At 36.7% G+C, this 27,617-nt stretch overlaps 4 protein-coding genes across 5 annotated transcripts; 2 read left to right on the forward strand and 2 right to left on the reverse strand.

Moving 5' to 3' along the window:
• Positions 1-694: 694 nt before the first annotated feature.
• Positions 695-8,677, forward strand: rhd (Rh blood group, D antigen). The gene is made up of 10 exons (XM_082153431.1): positions 695-937; positions 1,433-1,625; positions 2,051-2,201; positions 3,743-3,890; positions 5,619-5,794; positions 5,960-6,097; positions 6,335-6,459; positions 6,627-6,706; positions 7,634-7,707; positions 7,881-8,677. The coding sequence occupies exons 1-10, from the start codon at positions 790-792 to the stop codon at positions 7,905-7,907; spliced, it is 1,260 nt and encodes a 419-aa protein (XP_082009557.1). The 5' UTR covers positions 695-789; the 3' UTR covers positions 7,908-8,677.
• tmem50a (transmembrane protein 50A) lies at positions 8,286-16,446 on the reverse strand. The gene is made up of 7 exons (XM_082153512.1): positions 16,330-16,446; positions 15,240-15,355; positions 15,014-15,126; positions 14,447-14,514; positions 12,327-12,419; positions 12,147-12,213; positions 8,286-9,535 (listed from the first exon to the last, which is right to left on the reverse strand). The coding sequence occupies exons 2-7, from the start codon at positions 15,339-15,341 to the stop codon at positions 9,490-9,492; spliced, it is 489 nt and encodes a 162-aa protein (XP_082009638.1). The 5' UTR covers positions 15,342-15,355; positions 16,330-16,446; the 3' UTR covers positions 8,286-9,489.
• A 1,614-nt stretch (positions 16,447-18,060) lies between these two features.
• mgst3b (microsomal glutathione S-transferase 3b) lies at positions 18,061-22,418 on the reverse strand. Its single transcript, XM_082153517.1, has 4 exons — positions 22,147-22,418; positions 21,884-22,006; positions 21,101-21,173; positions 18,061-18,939 (listed from the first exon to the last, which is right to left on the reverse strand). Exons 1-4 carry the CDS (start codon positions 22,270-22,272, stop codon positions 18,839-18,841), a joined length of 423 nt encoding a protein of 140 aa, XP_082009643.1. The 5' UTR covers positions 22,273-22,418; the 3' UTR covers positions 18,061-18,838.
• A 374-nt stretch (positions 22,419-22,792) lies between these two features.
• Positions 22,793-27,382, forward strand: rsrp1 (arginine/serine-rich protein 1). 2 transcript variants are annotated; one of them, XM_082153471.1, is made up of 5 exons: positions 22,793-23,056; positions 24,051-24,620; positions 24,945-25,114; positions 26,846-26,929; positions 27,016-27,382. In XM_082153471.1, exons 2-5 carry the CDS (start codon positions 24,059-24,061, stop codon positions 27,178-27,180), a joined length of 981 nt encoding a protein of 326 aa, XP_082009597.1. In that variant the 5' UTR covers positions 22,793-23,056; positions 24,051-24,058; the 3' UTR covers positions 27,181-27,382. The 2 variants fall into 2 exon arrangements, 1 of the variants encoding a protein (XP_082009597.1); XR_014201404.1 differs by lacking the exons at positions 26,846-26,929; positions 27,016-27,382 and adding an exon at positions 25,590-26,165 and having other exon boundaries at positions 24,945-25,433.
• The last annotated feature ends 235 nt before the right edge of the window (positions 27,383-27,617 follow it).

Raw genomic sequence — 27,617 nt, forward strand, 5'->3', positions numbered from 1 at the left:
AACAATTTCGCTACTTTAGTTTTAGAATTTACAAAATTTTAAGTGCTGTAGAACAGGAATAACCCAAACATTTTATATTAGTTGCATAATTTTCTTTGCCGGCTTTTGATAATGTTGCTAATAGGTCCTAGGCTACTATACAAACAAACACTGTCCATGATATTATACATACACAACATGATGATTAATAGACCCTTCGTAGGGAGTTTGATTGACAGGCGATCTGACCAATCATAATCCGCCATCCGCCGAATCCACAATTTTTGTCAGACAAAGCAGTCAGGAGAGTTAGTAGATTAACGTTGGATGATTTGAACTTGAAAAACTGTATACTGACGTCTTTCCGCGGTTAAAACAACATTCTTATGTTCATTCATGTTTATTTGATGCTATAAATTAAGGAAGAGATGATCGGTTCACTAGCAGCTTTAACTGCGGCCCTACATACAGCGATCTGTCAGTCACATTAAAGAGCCACAAAACGGTATTTATTGTTTAAGTTTCTTCTAAAAAAATTACCAAATTTGATGTTTCATATCAAAAGTAGCCTGGTCTGTACTTTCTGTCAGCGTGTTGTCAGTGTCCTGTATTTTTCACTGCGTGAGAACATGGTGTGGCTTGTCGGACATAGCAACACTAATTAAAGGGGGCGGGTCTCTGCGAAGGGTCAATTGCACAGGGTGGCATTTTTCGGAAACCCCTCCATTCCTCTTACATGCACGTGATCTTGCATACTCTTCATCTCTGGCCGGTGAAGATTAAAGACATTCAGAGTTTGTCACAGTAATAATGGCTCCTCAGTACGCCCCCAGTCTCCGCTCAAGACTTCCTCTTGTGGCCTTCCTGCTGGAAACCATCTTTATCCTACTGTTTTTCTTTTTTGTGAAAATAGAGCAGCATGAGTCTGACAGTAAGCTTTTCATCCGCACATATGCAGGTTAGTAAGTCTGATTTACATATAAGCTGTGTTATGATTCCTAAGAGTTCAAATTTGCATTCATTGTTCATTTTAAGGATAAACCTGAGGTTATTGATTAACAGCATTACATCATCTTTTGTAAACCTGCTATGTTAATTTCATATGTTGATGAATGCTAATGCAACAAAAGACTAGTCAAATATTCAGCTCAGAAATATATATATATATATATATATATATATATTAGAACCTTTAACATATCAAAACCAATTGCAAAATTCCTATCCATATGAACGTACTTAAAATGAATATAATTTGACTTTATTTAGTTTGTAAATGTGTGCCACATTGCCGTTTGGGGTGTGGAGCCACACCATCTCTGGTTTTGGATGATAAGAAGCATTTCTCTATCCCACAAGCAATTAAAAGACTGACCGCCAAGTGTTTTAAAGTTTATATCGCTTTTCATAAAATTACACATTGGCAATATTGGAAATGCAATCTTTTCTACAGAATTCCAAGATATCCATGTGATGATATTCATGGGGTTTGGATTCCTGGCCACGTTCCTTGTACGATATGGTTTCAGCGGATCAGGGTTTAACATGCTGTTAGCAGCCATGGCCATCCAGTGGGCCGTCTTGATGAATGGCTTCCTCCTGCCACAACGCCACCACAGAACAGGGATCCACATCAGTATGAAGAGGTACAGCTACATTACAGGTCTTAGCAGATGCTTTCTTACAAAAGCAACTCACAATGTGTAAATGTTAACGGCAATACACTGACAGGTAAGCCATTAGATTGAATAGGAAACATTATCATTTAAAACAAAGTCAAAACATTTGCTCTGGTATATTTACTCTGGAAAAACTTTTTTCATACTTTAAGATGGTAAAAAAGGTACAAAAGCTGTCACTGGAATAAAAAGGTTCTAATATTTACCATTTAGGTACTAATATGTACACTTTTGGTACCGATGATATGTACCTTTGAGGTACTAATATGCACTCTTTAGGTACAAAGGTGTATCTTTTGAAAGGGTACCGCCCCAGTGACAGCTTTTGTACCTTTTGTAGAGTAGGTTTGACAGCACCACTACATCAAATGTTATCTGTGCTCCTCATGTAGTGTGATTGAGGCAGAGCTCTGTGCAGCATCCGCTCTGGTTGCAATGGGAGCGGTCCATGGGAAGACAAATCCTGTCCAGCTTTTACTAATGGCTCTGGTGGAGGTCACTGGATTTGTGATCAATCAGTGGATCCTGCGAACTCTGCTCAGTGTAAGAAGTATTACTTTCCCTGATAAAAATGATCACTTTCATCATATATATATATATATCTTTTTTCTTTTTTTTTTTTACTAGTTCTGTCAAATCGATTACTCGTTAAATTCACATCTAACAAAAAAGTTTGTAAAAGTACAATATATGTCTGTGTGCAATATATGTTTGTGTGCACACATATATTTACTAACTTTTATGTTTAGATGTGATTAATCATGATTCATCGTTTTGACAGCACTAATTTTAATCCTATTATCCACATTTCAAGGTACTTTGCATGCCAATTTCAACACAGAAGAATGATTTCAATGAAGAATGATTCATTCAGATTAACTATTCATTGGTTTGTTCCCGAATGAATTGTTCCTGAATCAGTGGATCCTGAAAATTCCCAGTATTACATTCCCAGATATAAATTCATTTTCAAAATTGTCCATGCCCTCATCTATACATTGCAAGCCAATTTCAATAAAGAAGTTTAACATAAAAACTGCTATAATGTTTTCTGCTATCTGGCAAATTCAAAATGCAGAAACATTTACAGACAGACAACTTTTAAATGGGAATATCACTGACAAAAAATAAATAAAAATAAAATAATATATATATATATATATATATATATATATATATATATATATATATATATATAAAGATTTGCATACAAATTTGTAGAAGTAAGCAGTCTTTTTTTTTTTATATCAGGAAATTTCAGTTAAACCAGCTTGCAAAACATGATATCTGTGAATTACTGTCTGGATACTTTTGTAAGACATTATACTTTTGTAAGACATTACACATAAGAATGAACAGTACTGTCAAATTGATTAATCACAATGAACCACATCTAACATAAAAGTTTGTGTAAATATATATATTCACAAACTTTTATGTTATATATATTTTATATATAACATATATGTACAGTATATAACATATGTGACCCTGGATCATAAAACCAGTCACAAGTCGCACGGGTATATTTGTGGCAATAGCCAACAATACATTGTATGGGTCAAAATTATCGATTTTTCTTTTATGCCAAAATCATTAGGATATTAAGTAAAGATCATGTTCCATGAAGATATTTTGTAAATGTCCTACCATAAATATATATATAAAAAAAGATTTGTGAGTGAATGCTGCACAATCGCCAACATAAATGGACAACGTTAAAGGCGATTTTCTCAATGTTTACATTTTTTTGCACCCTCAGATTCCAGATTTTCAAATAATTGTATCTCGGCCAAATATTGTCATATCCTAACAAACCATACATCAATGGAAAACTTATTTATTCAACTTTGTATAAATCTCAATTTCAAAAAAATGACCCATGTGACTGGTTTTGTGGTCCAGGGTCACATATAGCCTATGTGTAATATATGTATAACATATATATTTATGTTATATATATATATATGTTATACATATATTTACAAACTTTTATTTTAGATGCAATTAATCGCGATTAATTAACAGATTGAGTATTTTCATTCTGTACTAAGGCAACGATTGAAGCTGTGCTCATGTTTCAGGCAGATCCACTGTATAGCATCATGATGCTGCATATCTTCGGAGCTCTTTTTGGTGTGATGGTGTCATGGGTGCTGCACAGAGAGGGAATCAATCCAAAACATGAGAAAGAAAAAATTGACCGTAGCACTGGCTTATTCGCAATGTTTGGTGAGTACTATAACTAACAGTTATCTCTCAGACTCAGAAGATACCTCTAAACCAGGTTTCAGACTCTAACCATGATGACAGCACATCAGATGAGTTAGTGAGCTTTTCTGGTGAGATGCGGAAATTCATTCAGCAGACTCTCACAGTGCATTATGGGTATTCCCTAGCCGTTCAGCGTAGGTCAGTTATACACTCGTTATTGCGGTGCATTGTGGGATTGAATAAGTGCACTCAATAATGTCCACTATGGTTTCGGACACCACTACATTTGGCTGTTCCCTCAAATAGTGCCCTATTTAAGTAGCCTGACGTCGTCATACTCAGATTCTAGTCAGAATGTGAGTCTGATACTGCTCCATTGCGCTTTGATTATGGGGAGTGTTTCAACCGAACCAGGAAGGAAAATGCCTCTGCACTCAATTAGATGGACCTATAACCAATCAGAGCAACGGAGTAAGTGATGTATGTTTTTCATTCATGTTTCCGATCGACAAATGCCTTGATCGTGGTTCTCTGTTCCTCTTTTAAAATGAATGCGCTGTCGATATCTTCTATAACAGATGCGATGGCGGAATCTACACATAATGTTTTATAAACAAAGTTCGAGAGGAGCATGTTCAAATAATCAATCCAATCAACTTGTCATCAAACAATGACCGTCTGGTCTACACTATCAGTATGAGAGGAAGCATATATTTATTCACTTTGTCAACTCACCTAACATTCCATGACAGTTTTCAGCATCCCTCCACTCACTCTCGGCCTGTTCTTCCACAGCCTGGAATACGGGCCAAGCGCTCGTTGGTGACGTGGATGATTACGTTACGTTGCTCATCTGTCCATCATCGTATAAAGCCCGCCCTGACAATTTGATTGGTCCGAACAATTTTTGTTCGGGCATAATAGCTCCTCAACGGAACGAGTCCAGACCGAACTTCCCGACCAAAAAATGTTGTGGGCGGGGCTAAGTTCGGCTGGCATCCAGGCATCAGGCTGTACAGAGGACGATTTCAGACACAGCCTATGTGTAAACCTTAATTAAACAATATAATAATCAATTAAGAAGGAATTTATACGTGTAGCCTATAATATTACGCTGTAGCCACAATGGACCAGCAGTTTGGAAAATGGATGGATGGATGATTCCTTCTGCGGGCGCCATCTTCTGGTCAGACGCAGGAATTTATTCAGCACAAGACTCTCACAGTGCATTATGGGTATTCTGTAGCCGTTGAGCGTATTTCGGTTATAGACTCGTTATTGCAGTACATTATGGGATTGAATGAGTGCACTCGATAACGTCCACTATGGTTTCGGACACCACTACAAATGGCTGACCCCTCAAATAGTGCCCTATTTAAAAGTATAGGGGGTGATTTCAGACACAGCCAGTCGCTTGTTTAGATCCTAAATTAATCCTGAAAGTTGTAAACGAATCGGTTCAATAGGCTCAATGAATGATTCAGTGAGTCATTTACAAAGACAGTAATTTGTCGCCACCTACTGGTTTAACTGTGTAACTTGCAGAAAGAGTCATTGAAACACTGAGTCTGTCTGGAACAAAGAAAGATGAACGAAACAGTGAAAAGTCCCAGTGCTGCTGGATATCACGGCCCTTTTGAACGATGCTCACCCAATCAGATTCAAGGACCGAAGTGTAATTATTTTATCTCTATATTTTAATTAAATCATGCCTGGGATCTGCCTCCCTTTCTCTCTTTCTCACAGGAACACTGTTTCTGTGGATGTTCTGGCCCAGTTTTAACTCGGCACTGGTGCCTCAAAGGTGGGAGACAGAACTGAAACTCACTGTGATATATGGGACGTATCTGTCTCTGGCCGTCAGTGTTGTCATGGCGATGTCTGTTTCTATGCTCACCAGCTCCAAAGGAAAGATGAACATGGTGAGCGACTGTAGTAAGAACATTCCCACGTAGCAAACTCCCTCACAGAGTTGAAAACAATCATAACATAATACTCTGAAATCTGACACATCATGAAAGTATAATGGGTCGTGAACTTTGTTAGGATCCAGTTTTTCAGATAATGAAGAGTATCATGTTTTACAGGTTCATATCCAGAGCTCTGCCCTGTCTGGTGGCGTTGCCATTAGTGTTGCCATGACGGCAGTCCACGAGCCATGGATCGCGATGACGATTGGCTTCTGTGCCGCTCTCTTATCAGCCCTGGGATTCCAGTACATGAAGGTCAAGCCACATCCATCACAAAATGGAAAACTCAAATTTTCCTGATCTCCCCCCATAAGTCAGGGTCGTTAACTAAAACTTAAAACCCTATAAAAACATTAAACATTAATTGAAATAAACCATTAAGCTTAAATTAAACTTCTTGTATTTCAGTATTTGTCATTTTTGTTTAAAGATGAAATACTAAAATAACTATAACTTACAGTGATATATTCTCTGTTTTTCGCTTTCATTCAGGATCACATGTTGTTTGCTTTTGAGTGTCATGACACCTGCGGCGTCCTCAACGTGCACGCCATACCGGGAATCCTGGGATGGTTCGCTCATTTATTTTTACGGCTGGCCAGTAGTGAAAGCACAATGTAAAGTGATTTTCACTTTTAGTCAATCATATGACGTGTGCATCCAATAAATTGCATTAATTAACCATAGAATAGCAGTAAAAGCAAAGACTACAGGCATAAAATGTCTGAGCTTTAGATGTTTTTCAGATCTTTTAATGTTGACTGTGTTGTATTTGTGTTCTCAGAGCTGTGCGGTTTGCTGTGTATCACATCTGTGTTTTCCTCATCACAGTGTGCATGAGTCTGGTGATGGGAACAGCTACAGGTACACACCACTGATGAAGATCATTTGACAGACATATTTCATTTCCTTGTGTTATGAATAAGATCAGCAAAGCACTTTAGGCTGTTTTAAACAAGTTTTCCCTGTGCATATGTTGAGCTAATTTGTAATAGATTCAGATTCTTTCTAAAAAAGAAAAAGAAAAACAGAAAAGAAAAAAAAGTAAGACTGATGGTTCACTTTAGACATTCTACTAACTATAAGTAAGTTAAAGGGATGGTTCGGAGTAATTTCAACCTAGGGTCCTCTGCACCATGACCTCGAGCCAAACACCCCCCCAGAAGCCTTTTTTTCCCTAACGCTAACCCAGACGTCGAGGTTACTTCCGTGATTTGGGAAAAGTCCGTAAAAGTCCTTTGCAAAACTCACAAGTGTAAGGGAAAAGCTAGTGAATTTAACACTTCATAGAAATAATTTTTTTCCGAAGTGTTGACAACTTAGTGTTAACTAATAATTGTTGCAAACTGGTACTACCAATAAAATATTAGCGCATTCCTGGAACTGGGCGTCGTTACACTACATCCTTACGCATCGCTTTCTGCCAGGACTTTTACTGGCTTTGGTTTGGCTCGAGGTCATGGTGCAAAGGACCCTAGGTTGATTTTAGTAACAACATGTCAACTAGCAGTCATTAGATCATTCTGATGCTCCTCAACAGACATTTTACTGACGATAAGTGGCTTTGCAAGTACATGTCAACTTATTTTACTAACCCTGACCTAATCTAACAGTCCACTAATAGTCTAATGAGACTTAGTTGACATGTAGTTGCAAAGTTATAGTTTGTAGAATGTCTACTGGTGGACCATCAAAATAAAGTGTTGTGTTTTTGCATAACCCTTACTGATAAGTTTTGTGTTTTAGTTTACTGAGGCAGACTATACATACAACTTAAATAAAAATTTGCAGGACTTTTCCTTAAATGGAGTTTCTGGAGACCCCAACAGGACAGGAAGTGCTTTGATGACCAGGCATTCTGGGAGGTAAATGGTTTTGTTCATTCACAACAATATAAATACAGTGGACTAAATGGCAATCCTTATTCTTGCTGTGTTTGCATTTTAATTTTAAGTGGAATTAATGACATACTTATTTTAAAAACTTATATTTCCAAACATGTTTATCACTGCTAATTATGTATTTCTTTCTCATGTAGTTTCCAAATTTGGTGGTACGTGTATGAAGAACTTGTGGACACATCGAAAAGAAAACTCCAGGCATAAATGCAATTAACACAAAATATATGTGTGTGTTTGAGAAGTCAGAGGTTGCTTAAGTAAACAATTTATAATCTAAAATGTCCTTAAATGGAAATCAGTATGTTTTCTAACTGAAAAATCATCTCGCAAAGAATTTTCCAAGCCCGTGGCTGGATTAAATTACTTCAGTGGAAGCAAGACACAGAGAAGAGTTTGTTTCATGACGATGGCGAGCTGATAAACCACACCACCAACTAACTTAATATCTACAAATAACCTGATGTCAGTACATTGACTGTAGTCCATAAACCCATTATTCATCTGTATTTGAACATAGTGAAAGAAAAACCACTGGCTCTGTACATATTTACAATAATTTTATTCATTTGAAACCCACAGTTGAATGAAGTTTAGCTACTTTATGTCAGAAAGAGAGACATGGATTACATTAAAATGTTACATTCTTTTAGCATGTAGAAATCACAGAATCTTTAATTTGTCAGTTGATAGACGAGTCAAAATCTCTGACTTGCGTCACCTTGTTCTCCCATAACCACTGAAATAATAAGAAATTGTGCTTCTTTTAAAAACATTAACATTTTTATACAACTCCCACATGCCCAAGCATACACATAGAGAGTGACCTTAATGCTCAGAACACAAAATATATAACCAGGGTTCCCACAGTCAAGGAAAATATGCTGTTTGGTTTTACTAGTTGCACAGAAATTAAACACTTCTTTAAAAAAAAAAAGGTTGACAGTGAATGTACATGTTTCTGCTAAAGCTCAGCTATAAGAAACTGCTCTTGCTCAGTGCAATCTCTGTAAAATAATTTTTAAAAATCTGTAATAATGATTGACCGAAAGGGGTATAGGAATCCATATAACAATATATAAAAATCTTCCAAAAGTAAAACTTTGAATAAAGCGCTGCTGTAGTGATGTCGTGACTGAATGATGAGCTAATATGATGAAATTTCAAGAGATTATGCATGAAAGTGATCCGACAGATACAAATTTGGTGGCTTATGAAAAAAAAAAAAGCAAACTTATTCAAATGACACATTAAAAATAGAAACACAGTGAATCACTCATTTTGGTTTATAAACGATCCTGCTCAAAAACTCTCCCTGCTGCCGTCACATAAAATCACGTTACTATATTTTGCGAATCAATGTTTTCTTTCCTTTTGAGATCTCTGGAAAAGCTAGGCTGAAGATATTAGCTCTTATTGTGCACTTTTAATCTGAGAATTCTACAATTTCTGTATGTAATGTCATTATAATTCTATTGCATATATGTAATTTTTTAATGCAGAGTGAAGTCAAAACGCTTCCATTTTGACTGCAGAGTCTTGGATTTGATTTGCATTTCTTGTGTGCACCCATTGTGGCCACACAGGAAACAAGACAAAGAAAGGAAGAAGGAATATATTTAAGAACGGGAGTCGTCTGAGGAGGTTGAAAAGAGGAGAGAAAGAAATAGCGAGTGCAAATAAGCAGCAATAAGTACAGAGGAATTGTGTGTTGATGGACTGTGGGATTTGACTGAAGGAAATGAAGCTTCACTGCCAGAGGTCCTCAGTTCGGCCAAACTTGAACACCAGACCACTGCAAGAGTGAAGGAGAATCACAAATCAGAGCTCAATCAAATTATCATATTGTTTTCAGAATTTGCAGAGTAATTTATTATGATTTGCACGAATGCTCAAAATCTTAGATCTCTGGTGCAGGTAATTACAGGCCGGGCGATAGTTCATATATTCATGATATGTTAAAAATTATTTTAATGCACTTTTACCGGGGCATTAGGCTTCCTAAAAAGTATTCTGAAGGTCATTTAAATGTCTTGCGACTAACAGATATTTAATAGCATCATTAGAAAAAAATATTTATTTTTAATTTTCAGTTTCATTCAGTTTGAATCAGATAATATTGTCCATTCCAATAGATTTATGGAAAATAAAAATTAACAACTAATTTGTGTAACCAATCACTTAAAAATAATTATCTCCACATGGCAATTACATACAGTAAATTGTTTTAGTAAAAATATAGATAATAAAACTACATTATAGGTATAATATTGCACATAATTTATTAAACATCCCTTGGTGAAAACATGGTAGAATAATTTTTTTTACTGTATTTACTTCTTGCATTAAACATTCTGAATTTATTTATTTAAAGAAATTTCCACTTTTATTCAGCAAGGGTGAATTAATTGATCAAAGGTGGCAGTAAAGACATTTATAATGATACAAAAGATTTCTATTTTAAATAAATGCTGTTGTGTTTAACTTGCTACTCAGTGAAGAATCATGAAAATATTAAGCATCAATTGTTTTCATCATTGATAATAATAATAAATGTTTCTTGAGCATCAAATCATCATATTAGAATGATTTCTGAAGGATCATGTGTAGGGCTGGGTATCGTTCAAAAAATTTCGATACCAATACCGATACCTTGATTTCGATACCGGTTCCTGAACGATACTTTTTTCGATACCAATTTTATGAAATCCATTTGAACAAGATTACATAACACATTACCTCAGAAAAACTTTGGTTTTATTTTTTCAGTTTGACTCATGCTCCTTAGTCAGTCCAGAAAGGAACAAAAAAAAAGCACAAAGGAACAAAATATTTTTTTTTATAAAGAGCTCATGCTCACCAAACCTGAATTTGTTTGATCAAAAATACAGTAAAACTTGTAATATTGTGGAATAGTATTACAATTTAAAATAGTATTTGAATATATTTCAAAATGTAATTTATTCCTGTGTTGTCAAAGCTGAATTTTCAAAATCATTACTTCAGTGTCACATGATCCTTCAGAAATATGAAAACATATTGATACATTTTTTCATGATTCGTTGATGAATAAAAAAATTCAAAAGAACAGCATTTATTTGAAACAGAAATCTTTAGTAACATTACATATGTTTTAAGGTCATTTTTGATAACTTTAATGCATCCTTACTGAAAAAAGAATTCTGACCAACACATTTTTGAACGGCAGTGTACATTCAGTAGGTCATTATTGCAATATAAACACTGTCAGAGTGATCAACAGGTATCTCTTCAGTTACCAGTCGAAGACGGAGCAACTTTCTGCTCTTATGTTTACTCCGTGCACTGTCAAGGGCTTCATCATATCTGTCGCGGTACCGTCTTTGCAGCAATTATTTTACCACAAATACTGCATCGCACGCTTGGCATCGAGCCTGGAGAAATGTAGCCACACTTTTGATCGGCTTTTCCATATCTTTAAGGTATTGTGAGTGTGTGTGCTCGCGTCTCATTGAGTATGTGCGCGAGTTTGTGTGTGTGTGCTCGCGTCTCATATGAGAATGTGTGCGTGGACAGTTTGTGTGCGCGCGCGCGTCTCCGTCCCGCCCCTCCGTGTTCGGCGATCAGGTTTCATTCTCGCGCAGCTTTCATGAGCGGGTCTTTTCCGCTCTGTGTGTGCGCTGCGCTCTCCGTTCCGTGTGTGTGTGAGTTGGCGCGCTCTCTGCTCAATGTTCCGCTCCGTGTTTGCGGTGCGCGTTCTGCTCTGTCCTTAACGGCCCAAACGCTCCAATCATGTACCGATCACGCACTGGAAAAGCAAAGTCCGCTCAAATAATTTCTCAGTAGTAGACTTCTGTTTGCAATAGCCCTACTGAGCTGGTATAGTCATGCTGGGCAACAATGGTAAAATGACCTGCTCTGATCACATGCTCTGGTAATAATAGCTTTGTAGGACTATATTTTATTTTGATAATTAGTAAAAAATATAATTTAAAAAAATCTGTTAAATTGATTATGTTGATTGATTATTGAAAAAGAATAATATATTGATATATTGATGTTTAATATTATTTTAATATAGGGCTATTTTCTGTTCCTTTTTTTCCCCTTTGTTGTTTAATTTAATTAGGTGATTCTAAGTTTAAATATTGATGATTACAAGCTTAGGGGAAATGCAATTAATTGCAATTAATTACAGCAAATTGTGCAATTTATTAGTTAATTTTTTTTATCGATTCCCAGCCCTAATATATATATATATATATATGGCAATATTTCTAAATTTGATCATATTTATATAGTGTATATATTGTCAAAATACTGAGGTAAGAAAAAAAAGGTCAATAAAATGATATCACCCAGCCCTGTGCCATATCACAGGGCAAAGTGACATATCAAACCTGTTCTGATGTGAGATTCAAACTTACCCAAAGAAGATGAATGCATTTTGGAAGAAAACTGCAATACCAGGATACACTGACAGATCCTTCTTTTCTGTTCATTCATAAAAAAAGAAAAACTTCATTACAAACTATACACAAGCAGAAACCTGAAACATCTTTTTCTATAAAAAGAAAAAAGAAAGCAAAATCTTTCCAATCTCTTACCGGTCACAACAAAACCACCAAACAGAATCCACATAGAGGCGATGAGAGACCCGAACGCCAACATGAACCCGATGAAGAGCCAAATTCTGGCACCTACACAGACACACATTACCTTTACATTAATCATTTAATAGACACTTTTATCCAAAGCAATTAAATTAACAATAGGATAACAAAATGCAAGTGCTGTGACCCTTCCCAGTTTAGTCTAATGCAGTAGGTGCAGTTTTTAAGGGTGTTGTAGGGCTGAGCAAATATGGGCAGAACTCTTTACTGCCCTAGTACTTCAAAAAGCCTTTTAAAGGTATACATGTGAATTAAACGTGGCACAATGGCCTTCTAATATGTGTTCTAATATGTAACTATGCCATGTTTGGTCTCATCTGACAGCCTATAAACTGAAAAGAATGGTGGTGATCTTAATAGAGATATTAAAGTATCCTAATGTACAATCTAGGTACTATTGGTTAAACATGCATTGAGGAGAATATGTTAATATTCTTCTCCCCCTCTGGATCTCCACCCATTTGCCTCATCTTTTGGTTTCCTGTCGGTCGGTTTGGTGTTGGTATTCCACTAATGTTTAACAATGCTTTGCTCAGGATATAAGAAGGAAAGGTAACTGTTGATCTAGGAGAAAGGCTTTAACCCCGCCACTCCCGCACACCGGTGCGTAACCTCATACTACAAGAAAGGCTTTTACGGCCTCTTCTGCACGACAGTGCATTATTTGTTACAACTAATTTCTATACAGTATGTTGTTCCATTCTACTGTCTGTATATCTAAACATGTAACTTAAATAACTTTGCCTGCTTTAAAGGTTTTGAGAATCTTTACTTTTATCACTGATCATGTTGAAAGCTAAAGTGATTTTAACTCTCGTTATCTAAACGTTCAGGTTAAATCCTACGTTTTCCTATTAGTTCTAAGAAAGACCTTTACCTTTAAAGAATAACAACAACTTTAATGGAATCAGATTAATTATATTGGAGTCAGATAAATATTTGAATTATACACGTCATCCTTCAAACTGCCTTTTGTTCCGATTATTGGTTCAAAATAGCAGCGCAAGTTTCCAGCCTTACAGTGTGTTCACACTTGGCATGTTTGGTTCGATTAAATCGAACAGTGCGATTGCTCTGTTAGTGTGGTTCATTTGAATAAGCGTGAACGCTGCCATCGGACCGAGACGCTGAAAAGATGAGTCTCAGTCCGCCTCCAAACCAACTCTGGTGTGGTTCGACTGAAATATGAACGTAACACAGACCAAAGACATGTAAACGAACCAAAAACCGGACATGATGTCACGAGATGCGACCGTAAAAAGGACAGAATGCTCACGCATTTTTCTCATCATAGTCGTGATGTTGCCCATCACAGTTCAGTACAGGCATCAGAACCGCGTCTCCTCGCAGCAGATCTTCATCTGTGTGTGTGACGGAGGGATTCCTGCCGCTGTTTTGACTCATTTACACATGTTATAATCTCTCCACGGGTTCTCAGCTGGTCAAAATACCATCACATATAGACATTATGTAGCCCCGCCCCTTTTCAGCGCTGCGCTCGTTGTCTTTTGACTTCCAGTCTGTATTTTCACAGCATTCTTGCGTATTGTTTTAAAATCTTCCCGGTCTACTGACATTTGTTAAGTCATCTGCTTTAAACATTACAATCCTCATGATGACTTTCATTAACTTTACATTAAGTAAATCCACTTCAAAAGCTAATTACTCCTAGACAGCGATGCTATAGAAATATACAGAGCGACCGCAAAAACGGAAGTTCAAAGACAATATTCTAAAGATGGCGGCGCCCTCGTTTCTCTGGCGCATAAGGTCTATAGGCTACGTACATACAACGAGCGCATTTAGCCCAGAACACAGCATTGGTTTTGATGTTTGTTAAGTTTTGTTGCAAAATACTTTATTTTAATTTTTTAGCTTTAGGTCCCATCTTAAAAATGACCGTGTGAAGACCAAGCGAACCAGGAATATATGTATTATTTTCTTTTTTGGTCCAGACCAAAAGAACCAAGAGAACAATACCCTAAAGGCACTTTTCAGTCATGTAGTATTACAATAACGTCAAAAAAACCTCATGATGCGAATGCAGCACTTACCAGTCTGTCCCAAGCAGCCCTCGCTGTAGCTGTCTCCCCTCACCTGGCCATTTGACACCGCGTTGATCCTGCAATCAAACAAAGACCCTTTAAAGCAAGTCATTCCACTCGTCGGCCATCTTTGAAACTCCTCTCGGGCAGCTTCAGTATTCCAGTCATCAAGCACAGCTCCTTTCTCTTTGAATGGGGAAACATCTCTAAACCTGTTCACCAAGCTTACGATTAAATTTCACATTTAAAATCAATGAAATCTGACAACAACGGTCTCAAATCCTGACAAAAAACTGCATTTGAAGTCATAAGCGTGTCTCAAAGTACTCATTGTAATATAAGTGCACCGTCTTTGTATATCTAAAGTCTTTGATTGAAATCCACAGAAAGTGAAACTCAACAGGGAGTTAAACAATGCAGTCATGGTGACGGTAGTCATTGCACAACCCTGCAGTTAAATCAAGGCTAAACAACAGGAAGAAACATCTGGGACAGTCTGTTTGGCTGGACACGTTAAAAACAACCGTTCCCTTCATTAGAGGAAGCCAAGAGAGAATCTGTACAAGTGTGACTCACATGAGGAAGGCTATAGTCGCTATAACCCCACAGGTGTGATATGCGTGGTGGAACTCTTCCTCTTTAGGGTACATTATCGCTGCGTCGATGATGATCCACCAGCCTGTGAAAAACTGCACGTGTGCACAGTGTGAGAAGAAAGATCATTAGTTTGGGAATCACTGGATTTTTTTAGATAAAGTGCAGAGAACAATTTCATTTATTTGATGTCATTAGGCAGACGTACCAGAACTCCGGCTGCGATGGAGGCGATGGTGTTTCTCTTCTCACCCCAATCCACATTACACTCGCAATCGCCACATCTGATCCCATCCAGAAACCCCGACATCCTGCTGATTTCACCTGATCATTCAAAGAAATACGGTTCTTTTGAGATGTTGTGCTGGTTTTCCTACTAAAGATACTTATTCATAATGCGTAATGAACTTTTTAACATTTAGCTTAAGCTTTTATCCAAAGTGAATAACATGCATTACAGTGACAATCTTGCACAAATAAATAGATATTTAATTTCAAAACACCATCCCCCATATCTATCTATCTAACTAAACTAACTAACTAAACAACTAACTAACTATCTATCTGCTGCTTATGCTTTTAGTTATATATAATATTATATCAATATTATTGATAGTTTTATTCAGCAAAGTCGCATTAAATTCATCAAAACGTGCCAGTAAAGACATTTATGTTACAAAAGATTATATTTCAAATTCATGCTGTTCATTTCAACTTTCTATTCAGTAAGAACTTACATTTTAAAATATATTGAAATAGCAAACAGTTATTTTAAATTGTAATTATATTTCACAATGGTGACTGTATGCTAGGTGACTGTTGAGCATAAGAGACTTATTTCAAAAACATTTTTAAAAACACAAGGGGAAGTGAGTGTTCACAAACTCATTTTAGCAGCAATCGTAATAATAAACGTAATAAATTCCACTGTTACTGCGCAAATGCGGCGCAGCATCACTGACTGCGCACACGCAGAGCACACATGATCATCCCGAAACCAAACACAAATAGCACACAAAAGGATTTGCATTTGTCATGTTTGCGACCAAAATCTGAATATTAACATTAGCGATATTTAACACAATAGTTCAAAACTACGTTCCCGCTCATTTTCGGACGAAGACGTCGAGTGTTAATGCTGTAAACGTGATTGATCTCTTATGTCCGGATGATTTCTAACCCATATTTGCTACATCACTGTTTATATAAAGTATCGAGGATAAATACAAACACAGAGTTGGAGAATACCTCATGAATGATCACAATAACTCATGCTCTATAGCACAATAAATTCTTACCTGCACTTTTCTTGAGTTTTTCTTGTGGTTCGCAGTAAGTGGAGATAGACTCCGCAGTCTTCCGTCTCAAACAGTGGCTCTGAGCCGCACATGCGCAGTGAGCTTTCCATCACACTGAGCACATCCGATCAAACAAAATGTGCACCTACTTTTAAACCTAAATATGTGAACAGCACGTCTGATAAAATTACAAGAAAAGTGTTTTTTGTTTTTTTTAAAGAAAGGTTTTAGAAAAGGTTATTCTACAAGAAGCGGGTCCCCCCCTGAAGGCGCCCATGTTGACATCACATGACCAACTGATCCTGCAATATCCAGTTTTGGGTAAGTTACTCTAAAAATAATTTATTACTAGTTTCAACCGAGTAATTATATTACTGTACTAATTACTATCTCTAAAAAATTACTTATTACTTTCTAAATCCCATATCAACGTCCTCGACAAGTTGAACCATACAAGGATAGATATGAAACTGATCTTTTAATCTTTTCAACAACAACATATATACATATATATAGTACTGTGCAAAAGTCTTAGGCATGTTAATTTCCAGATATATTTATATCTTTTGCTGTAGTGTGTCAGTAGGAAATATCAGTTTACATTTCCAAACATTGTTTTTGCCATTAATTGTAATAATCCAGTGAGATTTGTGAATGCACAAGGAGTCTGACAACAGCCGGTATGATCTGATCTCACCATCATCGAGTCCGTCTGTGATTACATGAAGAAACTGAGACAAACTAAATCCAGAAGAACTGTGGGAACGTCTCCGAGACGCTTGAAGAAACCTTTACAATTAATGGCAAAAAGAATGTTTGGAAATGTAAACTGATATTTCCTACTGACACACTACAGCAAAAGATATAAATAACTGACTTATAACCATCTGGAAATTAACATGCCTAAGACTTTTGCACAGTACTGTATATATATATATATATATATATATATGTTGTTGTTGAAAAAATTAAAAGAACAGTTTCATATCTATCTATATGTATGGTTCAACTGGTCAAGGACGTTAGAAAGTTTAGAAAGTAATAAGTAATTTTTTAGAGACAGTTATTAGTACAGTAATATAATTACTCTGTCGAAACTAGTAATTAATTACTTTTTAGAGTAAGCTGGGGGGGGGGGGGGGGGGGGTATTAACATGCCTAAGACTTTTGCACAGTACTGTATATAAATTGCATAAACAGACCAAAATATATAAAGGAATGTTACATTAAAATTAAATCCACTATTGTTTTATATCGAATTGTTTTATAGTCTGTACAGTTTTTAATGCCATTACCTCAGAAGTAACTGTAATTAAATAACAGAAAAATTAAGAGTAATTGTAATTAAGTGCTAATGCTTTTCTTATCTGTAAGACTCTCTCAAAAAATAACCACCAAAAAAGGAAAACTGATTTTAAGGAGCCATATGGAGTGATAAGAATATCATAGTAACCAGCCACAACACCATAGCATCATAGTAACACTCTAGGGTCTGTTTATAAATGATTTAACGCTCCAGTTGTCCTAAAGCCCAGCCATATGCTACTTTAAATTTTACCATAGTGATCAGAATCATGTAATTAATTTCATTTTCACAAATAAAGCACCTTTTGTAATCTCCTCTCAGTGATTTCAGAAATGAAAGAGCATGTTCCACTGCTAAAATGAGTATGAAGTATGATCATCACCATACATTTTCTCACTTTAAATCAATCAAGCACTCACACATGGTTTATCTGAATCTTACACTGACATTTATTATTCATATCTCTGAATCTATTGATATAACATAGGGTGACCAATGACCATACATGCCAATCAAATCAGGACAGCCTCTGATAAGCTCTGATAGTTATCAGTTTTTACAAGTCGAGTTTAGTCACCTTTATTTATAAAGCGCTTTTACAATGCAGATTGTTTCAAAGCAGCTTTACAGTGATATCAGGAAAATAATGCAACATAATTTGTTTTGGCTGAACAGCAGATCTAGAAGAAAATAGTGTCATTGTCCAGCCTAAGTAAGTTCAGCGTTGATTCATTTCCATTGTAAAAATCACTACTTATTTAGTTATTTTATCTATACAGTAGCTCTAGAGAAAACTGTGATGTCATCGCCCAGTTCAGTTCAGTTCTCATATAAAGGTGTCAATGCAGTCAAATCAATAATATTGTTGAATATTTGCACCTGAAATATCCTGTTCAGAGTCAGACAGTGATCAACAAGCGAAAATGACCTAAGCTGGACTCAAACCCAGGTCGTCTGCACATAAACACCATCATCAAATGATTAACCGGTCACCCTAATTGAAATCTGAGAAATACAGCATAAAGCTTGAGTATTTAAGTCTAAAATGTTGATTAAATGTGATTAATATATTCTATAATAATTTGTAAAAAATTACAGGATGGAACAATGCAGTTTAAAAACAGAGTAAAAAAAGTGAAAAAAAGACTTGCTGAAGACTACATTTAGTGGCAAGGATTGGTTTTATGTGGTATGTTGTCCCCCTTAAAGGACTGCAAGCAGTTTGAGAGCCACAGAGATGGAGAGCAGCATGACTCCGAACAGCCCGATGTATCCGTATGCACCACGCATCCTCTTAGCAGGATCTGAAACAGAGAAACAACACTGATGACGAGGGATAAAACTCATATAATGTTCGTAAGAACCAGGGGTATTCAGTCAAAGTTCCAAGAAGTCCAGACAATACCTTTTTTGGAACAGTTATACATTTCCATCAGGGCAGCCGCAATACTTTGTAAAAGAAAAAATCCTAAACACTCAAAATAGTCTTCAAAGATGGGAATCTTGGGCCCGAGGACCAAAGCAGTGATGTCTAAGAATTTTTTTTACCAATATTTACCAAAAAAAGTAAATATTTCTCCCAACTGGATATGAATATAAAAGGGTTAGATCAGATGTTTTATATTTATCTATTGTTATTTATTAATTTTTTACATTTAGACACATATGTGTATGGCACATAGAAGGCCTTGGGACTGAGAAAACAGTTTTATAATTTGCTCAAAGTAATAAACTACTAAAAACAAACAACGTACATAATCTAATAATCAAAGCTCTCATCATGAGCACAAAACAAAGTTGACTAGTAATTTCAAAGTTTTTTGTCTACCCTTGCTATCTCCAAATAAATTTCCAAATTATAACATTGTTTATTATGAAATGCTCTTAATATGCTGATTAATAATGCTAAATGTATAAGGGGGAAAAAACTAAATGTCTAAAGACATTTTAAACTGTCGGAGTCTGTATGACAGATAAAAATAATTCTATTTGTTGCATTCTCGTTTTCTGCAGCATTTTAGCAAAAGTATCTATTTTTCTGATCACCGTGTTTCTGCTACTGTTGTTAAATGAACCACGTCATCTGCAGCTCTTAAAGGGATAGTTCACTTTGAAATTAATTTTTGGTATGTTTTAGCTTACCTCAAGGGCATCCAAGATGTAGGTGTCTTTTTTTCCGCAGTAGTTTCAATTTTGATATTTTTAGGTCAAACCGTTCTTGTCTGTCAGTCATATAATGCAGGTCTATGGTCATCACCTCAAAGAGCAAGCACAGAGTCCAAATTAAAACAATTCCCCATCGTCCAAATTAAACAATTCCCCATCGTAAGTACACATTGATGGCCTAAGACACGAAACGAGCGGTTTGTGTGAGAAAACGAACAGTATTTATATCGTTTTTACCTCTTGAACACAGCCACGTCCAAGTGATCTGAGGGCGTGCTGTGTGACGTGTGCGCAGACTGGTGCATAGATATATACACTAGATGTCGCCTTGGCTACGGTTTCTTTCCAATGAACTGCAGTAGCCAAAGCGACATCTAGTGTATATATCTATGCACCAGTCTGCGCACACGTCACACAGCACGCCCTCAGATCACTTGGACGTGGCTGTGTTCAAGAGGTAAAAACGATATAAATACTGTTCGTTTTCTCACACAAACCGCTCGTTTCGTGTCTTAGTGACACTCTTTGAGACAGTGACCATCGACCTGCATTATATGACTGACAGACAAGAACGGTTTGACCTAAAAATATCAAAATTGAAACTACTGCGGAAAAAAAGACACCTACATCTTGGATGCCCTTGAGGTAAGCTAAAACATACCAAAATTTAATTTCAAAGTGAACTATCCCTTTAATGTGGCGCTTTGTCTTTAACGGGAGAGAAAAGCAACGCGCATGGAGCGGAAAGGGCTTGAATGAAGCGTGTTTGGCTCTAGATAAATCTCTCCAAAAAATCATAACAATAAACGACCCAGAGTGCTTGTGGCGTGAACCGCTCTGTTGTTGTTTTGATGCGCTGCTCACTTTAAACTGTAAAAACGGTAAAATGGCGCCAGATGGAACCAAGTCAATCTGCTATTTCAATACCACTAACTGACCTAAACACTGAAATATATACTGGTGTAACCTCCAAAAAGTTTGCAGACACAGACTTCATTATTTTGTGAAACAGTTTTACAAAAACACTTTTCTTCTAAATAGCAATTACATTTATTTAAGCTCTAACAGTCAGTTATATTTAACTTTATTTTGGCATCTTGCAAACGTGTACAGCGATTCAAAATGCATGAATATACATGACATTTAAATCTATAATTTAATGCACAAATAAAAGCTCTGCTTTTCACATTTGTACTCTGATTCAGAAACAGATGTGAATGTGCTTTTGCATTTGCGATAACTTCTGAGAAACATCTGATAATTGCTACAGGCTTCTACATGTGCATTGTAAAGACTTACCACCCGTGTAGTAACCCCAAGCATAAGAGAATTTGCTCGTAACCCAGATGACTCCTAACACCGAGGCGACAAGCTGATATGGGAGATAAAACATGCAAGATAAACCGAAGTGAACTGGGTGAGAGGGTTTTCATGAGAGCACATGAAAAGAGACTAAATGAACATGATTTACAGTGCACTTTTTACACACTTCCTTCTGCTACATCCTTGATAAAGGTCAAGTGTTTTGATCAAAGGCATAATGATGATAGATTATAAATATATAAAGACCCTTGTGGAGTTTAAACAAACAACATTTCAGTTACATGCCCAATTTAGTGTGAATTTGAATTGGCTACCTCCACTTTAAACTGGATTTGAATAGGAATAGCAGGAAGAGGAATTTCCTGAATTACGATTAAAGGAAATTTTATAAACTCACAAACAAATCTTTCAACAAAACGTGATTCACTTAGACTAATTCTGCCTATTTCTTCTCTGATATGCAAGTTTTTATTGCTTCAATACTGTCAACACAACCTCATCAAAACAGATTTGACAAAATGCCCACCAGAATGTTTTAGATGACTTTCAAATGTTCTTCACAACTTCTTTAAAATGTATTAATGTATTTTTTTTTAATGTCATGTCATGTTTCAGGAAATGTTATATGTGCTATATGATAAAATTTTATAAGCAATTTAAACTGAACACATTAAAGGCAATATTAAAAATCACATTTACAGTAGTTGTATGGGTTTCTTTGAATTTGCATACTCAATGGCACACATTTCTGATACTCACAGGATACTCTAATGCAGCAATAGTCTGGAAGACCAGCCACTGTGGATACACCTCCAGTGTGTTCTGGTGCGCTCTCTGAATGCAGTTGAAAAGTGGCTCCTTATCACTGTACATGGTGGGATACTGTACACAAAACACGAGCGCAGAAAAACACATTAAAGCGAAGCATCTGTCATAAAACATGCATAAATCAAAGTTAACTACGCATCAGTATCTTTTTGGCCAATCTAATAGTATGCACTGCATGCGAAGCCTTATCGTACCTTTACCCCATACTTCTTTCTTGCAGAACCAACTTGTAGCGCGAGATAGGTTAACATGACAAAACTATATAAATATGTAAAAATCGCATAGCCAAAGTTGGCCGGAAGCACGTTCTCAATCGCCATTTTCCAATGCAATAGTCAGGAACTGTCTCCTCAAGAACAAGATAGTCTCCTTTTATTTGAAGTGGGGAAAAAAATGCTCTATCACGCAGCTCACGTAACCGTGATATTTGTGTTAAAGGCGAGTGCCCTGGAGCACCAGGTAAATCTCGCGATAAAATGCGAACTCTCTCGAGAGACAATTTAATATAACGTTGCTTATGAATTTATAAACAAAACACGACAAAAAACACTATATATGAAAGCATTTCCTAATCACAGTCTTAAATTACTCAATTCTTAATCTGTAACGTTACTCGCGTGTGATAAAATAAATACATAAATATTAAAATAAAATAAAATGTGTATTATGGATGTTTTCTTTCCACTATTCTGAAGGAAGAATAAACCAAAATATCACTAAAGTAAAAAATAAAATAAAAATAAACAAACTTTATTATGTCTAAGGATTTCCCAAGTGGTGCTTCTCGAATTTTCCCAAATCCCCGATGACGTCAGTGGGTTTCGTTTGAAAAAACGGTCTCTCTCTGCACACGAGCCACTTCACGCTGAACCACTCGCGAGAAATCATCTGCGGTTGATACAGTATCCAGATCCTTTGTTTCGAGAAATTGCCCTTTCACTGAAAAGGACACATACGAGGGAATAAACATTTGTTTATTTCACAGCTTTTTGTGTTGGAGTTGAAATTCTCTCAGTTTTGAACTCGCTCGAGGCGAATCGCGTGATATAACGTTACCTAACGTAAAGAGTTTTCCTCATAGAGTTGGATCAAGTCATTTTGACGGTAAGTTACAGCTAAATGTTGCTTATAGTATATCTATTTAATTAATGATATTTATTCAAAGCACCTTAAACATAAAAACGTTATATATCTAACGTTAAGTTACTGTCCCCACTGAATTAGCAATACGGTAAACATTAGATAGTGAACGGCTCATTACCGGAACAGATTGATTAATATATGGATTGTGACATTTGGATTCTGTCAAAGTGATATGAAATTTGATATGATCACTTGAAAGAAACAAGTGAAAATTTCTTACGGAATGTTCTAGACTCGTGATTGTGTAATTTGATTGACAGGAGGGGGCGGAGACATCACTTGACCTACTTTCAGTTCCAGAACATTCTCATTCGACGACGTTGCTCATTACTGATTTCTTTGTTATCGACGTCAACTTTTATTAGAAAATAAATGTCCTACATTATGATTTGAATACAAGTTTAACGAATATATATCACCATACGCCCCAGTTGATTTGTCACATTAAGACAATTATTTTGTATTATACGTTTTCTGAAGGAAGAATAAGGCATTATGTTAGTAATTTGAATACGTTTCCAAAACAGAAATCTGAACATTAGATAAAGCCAGGTTCGCAATTTTTGTTTCATTTTGTTGAGTTTAATGGTTTTAGAGAGGCGATTTTGGAGATTGAATTTTTGTAATTCCATATATCAGAAATTATGCCAGAAAAAAAAAACCACTCTGTAAAAACCTTCAGTGTGTGTATATATATAACGTTATATGAATTAACCCTGAATAGTTTGGTGCAGGCTTTAAAGACTTATTTTTATTTACATGCATCAAGGTTCTTGCATCATAAAAACATGAAAAAGCAGGGAATTTCAAAATTGTGATTTCCAGGTTGGGAAAAAAATCATTCACATGCAGATTTATCCAAAATTGAGCATTAATGGATGCATTCATCACTGAATGTGAACTGATTGATCTAACTGTTAGTTCATGAGTAACATGTAATGCTTTGTGTTTGTAGGTTTGATCATGAAGCAGGAAGCCAGCCCTAGGCGTGAGCGTGTGAAGTCCATCTTTGATCAGGAAGCTCCATCGGGTCGCAGCTCCTCTCGCTCCAGCGTCAGCAGTGACAGCGACAGCTCGTACTCCAGCAGCAGAGGAAGCCGTTCCTCTCGCAGGTCACGGAGCTCATCCTCCGACAGTGACTCTTCCTCACGCTCACGCTCACGTTCCCGATCCCGATCCCGCTCTCATCCGCGCTGCTCGGGCCGCTCACGCTGCCGGCACACACACCATTCTCCTCCTCGCCGCTACCGTGCTCGCTCTCGCTCATACAGCCCTACTCCCCAGGGTTCCTCCCGCAGACGCTACCGTCGCCACAGTCCTTCTCCATCTCCCTACAGCTACTCCAGACGCTCCAGGCGTTCCCGTTCCCGATCCCGCTCTCGCAGCCGTTCACCAGTCTACTGGAGGGGAAGTAGGTTTGTGGGGCGATACCGGTGCCGTTTCTCCCGCTCACCCTACAACCCCAGAGCAAACAGAAGCCGGTCTCGCAGTCCTGAACGCTCTGCCATCCGCCTGAGCCTTGAGGGTAAGATCAGCTTCACATCTTTTTCAAATTATGCTACATGGAAGACAAAAGCAGGATTAGAATATTTTTAACGAGCTCTTTTCCATACATAACTGTTCATGGTCGCCACAGCTGTTAATAACCTAAATATCAGTACTGTTACTTTTAAAAGAGTAATGGTAGTAATAATAAAAATATATCTTTAAAACAATTTTTTTTATTCTGTATACTTTTGGATAATAGTAATAATTATTATAATTATATACATTTATAATCTGTTTTTTTTTTTATCTATTATATAATATAATAAATGTATATTAATTGGCATCCTAAAATCTCCCACAGAGAAGAAGTATCTGTTGGATGTGGCCAAAGCAAATGCTGCCAGGATTCTGGGAGTGCAGAACTTAGAGCTGCCAGCTAGTCTGAAGGAGGAGGAGGAGAAGAGGAGATCTTCATCAGATAAAGAGGAAAGGTTGAGGGCTGACCTGGCACCACAGAAGACACTAGCACAGGTGAGCCTCACACACACACACGACTGCACACGTGTTACTAACACACACACACACAGACACACAGTGTTTGTTAGAATTCTGTAATGTTGCATGAACGTCCCGAACGGAATTCCAGCTAATTTCTCCAGTAAGATTCTCATCTGTACTTTGTTAAATCTGATCTTGGGACGTTGACTAACCCATTGAAACGCGTCTGTTTAAACTGTGATTGCGCGCTGTACTTGCCCAACCTGGGTCACCATGTAATCTGTCTCCTCAGACATGAATGATTTTGCCTGATGGATTTAATGGAATGATGAACAGCTCATGTCCGGATTAGGTAACGGTAACACGTTAAAGAGTATGTACTGCTGTGCGTGTGAGTGTGTATGTGTGTGAATGAATGAGCTCATGGCTATTATTCCTCTCACTGTATTGAGGAGCTGCATTTAGCTTCAATTGCATTGTTTTTTTTATATCGTTTCTGTTCCTGTAGAGCTGAAACTCCTCCACCCTTTGGACAAAGAGGGAGGTCACATGACTTGAATGACACCAGCTTTAAGTCTTATATGCACAACTGCGAAGGTTAAGTAACCGTGTATGATGTCAGCGGTAGCCTTGTGTTGAACAAAAACAGACCAATTGCATTAATTGACCTCACATAGAGCTGAGCCACTTTCAGCCACCATACAACACATGTACAAAAAGTTTGTGGTCAGTAGAAGGTTTTTTTTTTCTTCTTCGAAATTAGCAAGGATGCATTAAATTGATCAGTAGTGACAGTGAGTAATGACATTTATAATGTTACAAAAGATTTCTCATTCAAGTAATTGCTGTTCTTTTGAATTTATTCATCAAAGAATCTTGAAAAAATGCATCAGTTTCCACAAAAATATTAAGCAGCACAACATTGATGATAACCAGAAATGTTTCTTGAGCACCTAATCATCACAGGAATAAGTTACATTTTAAAGTATATTAGAATAGAAAGCAATTATTTTAAAATTGTAATAATATTTCACAATATATATTTTTAAAATCAAAATAAACGCAGCTTTATTTTCAAAAACATTTTAAAAATCGTACCGACCCCAAACTTTTGACCAAAAGTGTATTTTACCGCTGTTAGAACTACAGGAAATGACTTATCTGTTGATGGTTGAACTGGGTTGTCATTTTCCAGAATCTTCCTCTGTTCACTGTGCGTGAAGACCAGACAGAGCTCATTCTACGGTGATGGATGGGGGTTTGGAAATATATACTCTCATCATTTAAAAAAATTTTTGGCTTTGTTCATAAGCAGCAAAAATCCAAATTATTATTATTTCTTTGACCGATTCAGAGCCGTTTAGTGGCTTGTATAATGCAAAAAAATTGTTTTTGTTTGCTTTTCGGTTTGATTTAATTCAGTTTTATTTGTATTTATTATTCACATGAAGTGATTTATGAAACATTCATTGGACATGGGTGCAGTGTGAACAAAGCCTTGTGTATAGATTTTCATGTTTGCTTGTAAAAATACTATTGAAAATGTAAACGGGTGTTACGCCATGATGAATGGTGTTTTTGATGTCAGACTGATTAGAAGGGCAGCACTAACATTACAGTCTCTTCAGTTTGCTGCTTTTGCATGACTTGAGCCCAGGGTTGAGGGCGTCTCATTTAGAACTGAAAATCATGTGACACTGAAGTGAGGTTTATATCAAGACAACAGTGTGGTCAATATCCTTTTCCCTTTTTCTTTGCCTGTAGGTAAACGGTGTTGCCAATGATGATGGTGAGGCAGAGACTTCTCAGACATCATCCAAGATGAAGCCAATTACCTTCAGCCTCAATGTAAGTTCATGAAACCTCAGACAAAAATGATGATTGTTAGAACATACTGAAATATGGAAGTTGATCATACCTCTTTATATTCACAGAATGCCGTTGCCAAACCTTCTAACAGCCCGACGCTTCATGACAGTAAGGTAACATCAAGAGCCGACAGTGTGGCGGACAGGAAGCCATATGGACAGTGGGTCCCCTTCGGCAAATACTCTTCTAAAAATAAACACAGATTCAACAGTGGTGTAAAAAGACTGTAAATATTGTAAATAGTTTGTGTAGTGAACACTTGGGTCGGGGTGGGTATGTCGGGAGCATCTGAATTCATCATAAATGTTTTCTTTCAGATATAAAGTTGGTTTTATTGGAAGAAGGCAAGATGTCAAACAGGTGGGAAATATTGTACATATTGGTGTTTTTGTGCTGTACTGTGGATGTTTCTGAATAAAGAAAGCAAAATAATTCCTGGTGTCCACTTTTTCTTTTCTTTTTTCCCTTCAGAAATTGTAATAAATTTTACCTTAGGTTATGAATGACTTTCCAATTTAGTTGAAAGTTACAGTTCAAAAACAATACACTCCTGACACGTAAAGTAGAGATGCATTTTGACCTGACAATCTCAAAAGGACAAACCACTAGATTAATACCACCTGGTACAGTATTATATTATTATCCATAATATAGTTCAAAAATCAAG

Source organism: Leuciscus leuciscus (genome assembly GCF_965113295.1).
Source record: "Leuciscus leuciscus genome assembly, chromosome: 22".
Classification (NCBI taxonomy): domain Eukaryota; kingdom Metazoa; phylum Chordata; class Actinopteri; order Cypriniformes; family Leuciscidae; genus Leuciscus; species Leuciscus leuciscus.

Coding starts and splice junctions, on each gene's coding strand:
- rhd (XM_082153431.1), top strand. CDS start 790: ATGGCTCCTCAGTACGCCCCCAGTCTCCGCTCAAGACTTCCTCTTGTG. Junction 2,202..3,742: donor TCCTGCGAACTCTGCTCAGT/GTAAGAAGTATT, acceptor CTCATGTTTCAG/GCAGATCCACTGTATAGCAT. Junction 6,098..6,334: donor TGGGATTCCAGTACATGAAG/GTCAAGCCACAT, acceptor GCTTTCATTCAG/GATCACATGTTGTTTGCTTT.
- tmem50a (XM_082153512.1), bottom strand. CDS start 15,341: ATGTCGGGGTTTCTGGATGGGATCAGATGTGGCGATTGCGAGTGTAAT. Junction 15,127..15,239: donor CCATCGCAGCCGGAGTTCTG/GTACGTCTGCCT, acceptor GCACACGTGCAG/TTTTTCACAGGCTGGTGGAT. Junction 12,420..14,446: donor GGGCTGCTTGGGACAGACTG/GTAAGTGCTGCA, acceptor GTGTCTGTGTAG/GTGCCAGAATTTGGCTCTTC.
- mgst3b (XM_082153517.1), bottom strand. CDS start 22,272: ATGGCGATTGAGAACGTGCTTCCGGCCAACTTTGGCTATGCGATTTTT. Junction 21,174..21,883: donor TTGCTGCATTAGAGTATCCT/GTGAGTATCAGA, acceptor CTCCCATATCAG/CTTGTCGCCTCGGTGTTAGG. Junction 18,940..21,100: donor TTGGGGTTACTACACGGGTG/GTAAGTCTTTAC, acceptor TCTCTGTTTCAG/ATCCTGCTAAGAGGATGCGT.
- rsrp1 (XM_082153471.1), top strand. CDS start 24,059: ATGAAGCAGGAAGCCAGCCCTAGGCGTGAGCGTGTGAAGTCCATCTTT. Junction 24,621..24,944: donor CATCCGCCTGAGCCTTGAGG/GTAAGATCAGCT, acceptor AATCTCCCACAG/AGAAGAAGTATCTGTTGGAT. Junction 26,930..27,015: donor CAATTACCTTCAGCCTCAAT/GTAAGTTCATGA, acceptor TTATATTCACAG/AATGCCGTTGCCAAACCTTC.